Below are 4,993 nucleotides of genomic sequence, written 5' to 3' on the forward strand. Positions count from 1 at the left end.
TAATGAGGCATCTTTCATGCAACCGTTACGTAGCGTTTACTGTCCATTCAAACATCTGTTTTGGCTTATGTATATCAGGTACGAGAAGAAAGAGGGTGACCAATTAGCAATGTATGCGTCCTTCGGTGGAATGATGCTTGAGTTGCTCTTCCCAATTGGTACGCTGGACACCACCCGCTTCCCAATTGACGCACAACCGTACTTATACCTAACTAAGGCGTGAATTTTAGCATACACACTTGACAACTATGTCAGCCCAAGTGGAGTGGTTCGACTGCATCACTTCAGCGCGAATGGTTTGTGCAATCGCTTCGGACACATACTTTACAGTGAGATCAATGCTTCCAGATAGTCCTTGGTACGATAGGAGGGGGGAGGGAAAGGGGACAGTCAAAAGTGTTGCTGGGTAAACAAATACCGACAAGTTTGGCAGATAGTACCTACGTTGTGATGTGACACTCATGTAGTCGGCACTACTAACTTACGGCAAGCTTCATTGTGAATTATGGATCTCAGCGTTTCTGCTGCCACTCAAATTATTCGCGCTGTACGTTTTCAAGGCTATCTCGGCGTACGTGTGGTGTCCAACTTGTGTCAGTAAAATTTAGAAGCAGGTCTACACATTTGCACTTTTATGGAAAGAGAGGTAAATAAAGACTTGATGATCAAATGATGATCACCCATAGCAAAGTGTATGTCATCTGTAAGCTGAAATAGTATCTCAGATAGTATAATATGGAATAAAACCTCCGTTTTGAGAAGCGCGGTTGATTTTGAAGAAAGCTCGCTGCCGGGGAGCGATTGAATGTCCAAAACTTAACACCGAAGTTGTGCCATATCGTGTTCAACACCGAAGTCGTGCCATGTATCGTGTTTAACACCGAAGTTGTGCCATATCGTGTTCAACACAAGGGTTTTGAGTAACCCAGGAACTCGCTTTCGAGTGATGACTGCTAGAAGTTTGCCGCGCAGCATACAGATATACATTGCAACAGATCAGAAAGCTTGACTTTATGGCTTCTGATAACGAACCATATTCGTGGATTGTGCATAGCATGCGTTGTGATACACAATTATAAGATCGCAACATAAGTTTCCTCTTTATTTTAAGTGTATAGTGCCATTGATTGGCTATGATAATTTATTCTGTATTTGTAAAGGGAACGTACTAGCACTTAGGTATTCCTGATTAATAGTGATGAATTCGCTTTTATCGTATTCAGTCTTGCGAGTTTGTTCTCTTCGAGTGCCCCATGGTCGAACTCGGTCATATTGTGGATATACAAGGGCAATATATCCTCTAATCTAGCATCGTAAACCCGCTTTTCTCCTTCCAAGTCCCTTCTCATTTTCACAACTGCATTCTGGTTGAACTTCCTGGCGAAAAGCAATGATGGGTGAGTTACCAGATTTTTCAAATAGGTATCTTCTACACCAGACATGGACAGTGGATGTACAAGCTCGCCTTGGCTCTTTTCGAATCCAACCTCCAGGTCAAAAGGTGTTTTTTGTAAGCATCTGGCCCAGTACGCGAAAGTCGTACACCTCTGTTCAACGCCAATCTGCTCTAAACCAGTGAAAACGTCCTCGGAATTCAAATCATCTAAGATCTTTCCTTCGACTTTTGCCCTTTGTATTAGTGCAATCGCTGGTACAGTTTCATCTGAACACATCTTAGGATCGTTGTAGCGCCCATCTACGACATCGCGCAGTGCATCGTAATAATCGAGTGATGACCTGCCGTTCTCGTATAAAATGATTTTAGCATGATCGCGAGACAAAATCACCCATTGATGATGTTTCAGCGTATCCGAACTCTCGGCGCGGCTCGAGTCTTGGAAACGACAGTCACTATTTGCCTGTCCCACCATGGATGTGAAGCAAAACTTGGATGTATTCGGCGAATCCACGACCAGATCATTGTATATGTAGTCGAAGCTCTTTAGAGGAATTGCGTTGTGAGATACAAAGACAAATTGCTGATTAGTGGGATCTCTCAACGCCGCCTGAACAAGGCTATATTGAACACCCATAAGCGCACACCAGGCAGAAGACGTGATGGATACCTCGTGGTAACTAGGATACTGCTGGAGAAAGTCGCCACTGTTTGGTGTTGGGTTATTCCGGTGCACATACAAGTTATACTTACTTGAGTCCGCTTGATCGAAGAAACTATCCCAAATTTCGTCCTGTGCATGTCCGTCTGATTCCAAGAACATAAATGCTATCTTAGGCTCCTCACTGTGACTCTGGATAGATCTAGTCGATCTCGATAATGAACTCTGCAATCCGTGCGTGTCTATTGCATGTATGTACTTTCTGTATTGCTGTGCTCGATCAACATATATTTCTTCCTCGTTTATATTTTGCCCCCTATTGTTTAAGGCGTCACTACTGGCATTATCTACGATATTGCCACCTTTGTATAAGGTTAAGATCCCGATCACAACAAAGCAAAGAATACTTAGTGGTATCATGTGCTTGTTTGGTGCACGTATTAGCAATTTCTTGTCTGCACCAAAACCGTTCTTATGTTGTAATCGGCGGTCTAGTTCCTTTGAGAGGTCGGGAGATGAGTGAATCTCTCTGATACCCGGAGGTGTATCAGCCATGTCAATCGATAAAGATGAATGATACATGTTTTACGACCTTTAGTCAAGACTGGCAATATGCTTTTCTGTTCTACATTGTCAAATGCATCACCCATATATTTGTGTGTAAATCGTAAAATCTGTGAATTCACAATTGCACATGATGCGAGATTGGATCAACAGTTCGAGTCTACTCGACAGCATGTATGGTGCTGTATTTATTCTCAGAACATAGACAGACAGTTTTTTGTTTTGTAAAAATTGCGTTGCTGAGTACTCTAGAGTACTGTAAATATTTAATATTCACTACCGCCTACCGACTACCGACGAGAGTATGACTACGTTCAAATTTCATTTGTTAAATTATTTTTTTAAACCAATAGATACGACCGTGATTCCCGAGTAAACAATTCCAGTCTCCACTCTCCAGCGAACTCTCCTCTACTCCTTTTGGCTTTTCACCAGCCTATTTAGTTTTTTTATAGTAATATCTAATTACTTCTAAATTTATACTATAGAGAGTATAGACTATAGAGTGACCTTTAGAGTATAGCGTATAGTATTTATTTATGACATCAGTGAAAAAGGTATTCGTCACAAAATGACACTACTTCATCTGCGGCTTCTTCCGGCTTTCGGGATTCTTGCCAAAATGTGCAATAAGCACATTTTGTAGCACATGTGTGATCAGTGATGACGTGTGTCAGACTGTCAGACCGTCAGCCTGTCAGACTGCCAGCAGTCAGACCAGATGTCAGTGACTCATTGCGTACATATGTCTGTATGAGATAAACAATAAAATATCGTGCAGACTGTTTCAGATTGCAGACTTCCCTGACAGAGAGTTACAGACATACAGTCTACAGACTGTTGCAGAGTCGCAGACTGCAGAGTGCAGACCTACTAAAGCTCAATACGTTACGATAGGTACATACAAATATATATTTTAAAATATACGGTCAACTTTCCAACGAAAAATGAGCTTTTCTAATTAGATTTTGATCGGGATATTTTGGGATTATTGCATGACCTCAGGGGCTCAGGATAACGTTTTTAGCTTCGCTGCAGATTCTCTATATATATATATTTTTTAAATAAAAACAGCTCTCTCTCTCTCTCAATATGTAGTCAATTGACTCGATTCTGTCTGTATTTATTTTTTAACAACTGTTTCAAAAGTTCAAATGTTAAGTTCAAATGTTGAAATGTAAAAATTTGTGTACATGTTTCTTGGCTTTTTTTTTCACCCCTGTGTCACTGAGTGGGCCCTGTGGGACACTGTCAGTGTGGGCACTGGGCAGTGAGTCTAGAGTCCAGACTCCAGTGACTGAGTGTCAGAGTGTCGGAGTGACTCTTGGCTGTTTTTGTTTAGGCGGTAAATGGAGAATTACTCTCTACTAGAGACTAGAGAGTAGTATCACAGTACAGTATGTAGCCCCTGGCCGACTGGAGGACTGGCCGCCTGGCCGCCTGGCGCCCTGGCCCCCGCTCCCTGGTATCTGGCTATCAGCTGCTCTGCTTTTTAAAATTTTATCCACACATTATGACCACTGAGCAAAAAAAATATGTAACTTTTATATCTCATCGATAGGTGCATTTTTCAGGTCGCTCAGGTGACACCGTGACAGTCGTCACAAATGAAACGCAAAATGTATTGTGGCCTGTGGTCCTCGAAACTTGTCCACGTTTCTGCTGTCCACTTCGATAGATGTTCCATTTCATTCGACTATAGGCACCAGGCATGATATGGCTATAGGCACAACACAGTCTAGTCATAGCAACAGACGTTTGGTTTCATCACAAAACAGCACTCAGTATTTAAGAATGTCGCAAATATACTCACACAGCTTATTTTTTTTTAGAATAAATTAATATACACAAAACTGCAAGCCACGAAACTGCAAGAGCTGGGTTGGCATCTGACAACGAGTCAACGACGTACACGGTACACCCTTGAAAATGTCGCCGCGAGCCCGCGACACGTTTGTACTACATGTTGTTTGGTGTTGCGACAGTCGGTCAGATGACCCCTAAGGCCTAAGGTTGTTCACTCGATAGATGTCTCATTCTTCCATGTGCCGGTCAGATGGCAAGTTGCGAGGACCCACTAATTATTAGGCTATTTCATACCTAGAGTAGAGTCTATATTGAATAGAATGTAAATACGTCATACGTATTACTCTTTTACTTTTGTTTTTTCTTGTTTGAACAAATAGGAACCCAAACTCAAAATTGTTAATTTGTTTTGCACATTATAAATAGCTTTCTTGTCTAATTGAAGGTTATGTTTTGCAGGAGATAAAAAAATCCCAATTGGTGGAAGCTGCGCAACAAAATCACGTGCATAGGAATATGTATTCGAAGTTTGTATAAATATATATATATATATATTTATATATATA

General features: G+C 41.4%; 1 protein-coding gene across 1 annotated transcript; it reads right to left on the reverse strand.

Moving 5' to 3' along the window:
- Positions 1 to 1,081: 1,081 nt before the first annotated feature.
- Positions 1,082 to 2,716, reverse strand: SARC_10539 (hypothetical protein). Its single transcript, XM_014295417.1, has one exon. The coding sequence runs from the start codon at positions 2,637 to 2,639 to the stop codon at positions 1,176 to 1,178; it is 1,464 nt and encodes a 487-aa protein (XP_014150892.1). The 5' UTR covers positions 2,640 to 2,716; the 3' UTR covers positions 1,082 to 1,175.
- Between the last annotated feature and the right edge of the window lie 2,277 nt (positions 2,717 to 4,993).

The sequence above is a fragment of the Sphaeroforma arctica genome (genome assembly GCF_001186125.1).
Source record: "Sphaeroforma arctica JP610 unplaced genomic scaffold supercont1.1287, whole genome shotgun sequence".
In the NCBI taxonomy this organism is placed as follows: Eukaryota; class Ichthyosporea; order Ichthyophonida; genus Sphaeroforma; species Sphaeroforma arctica.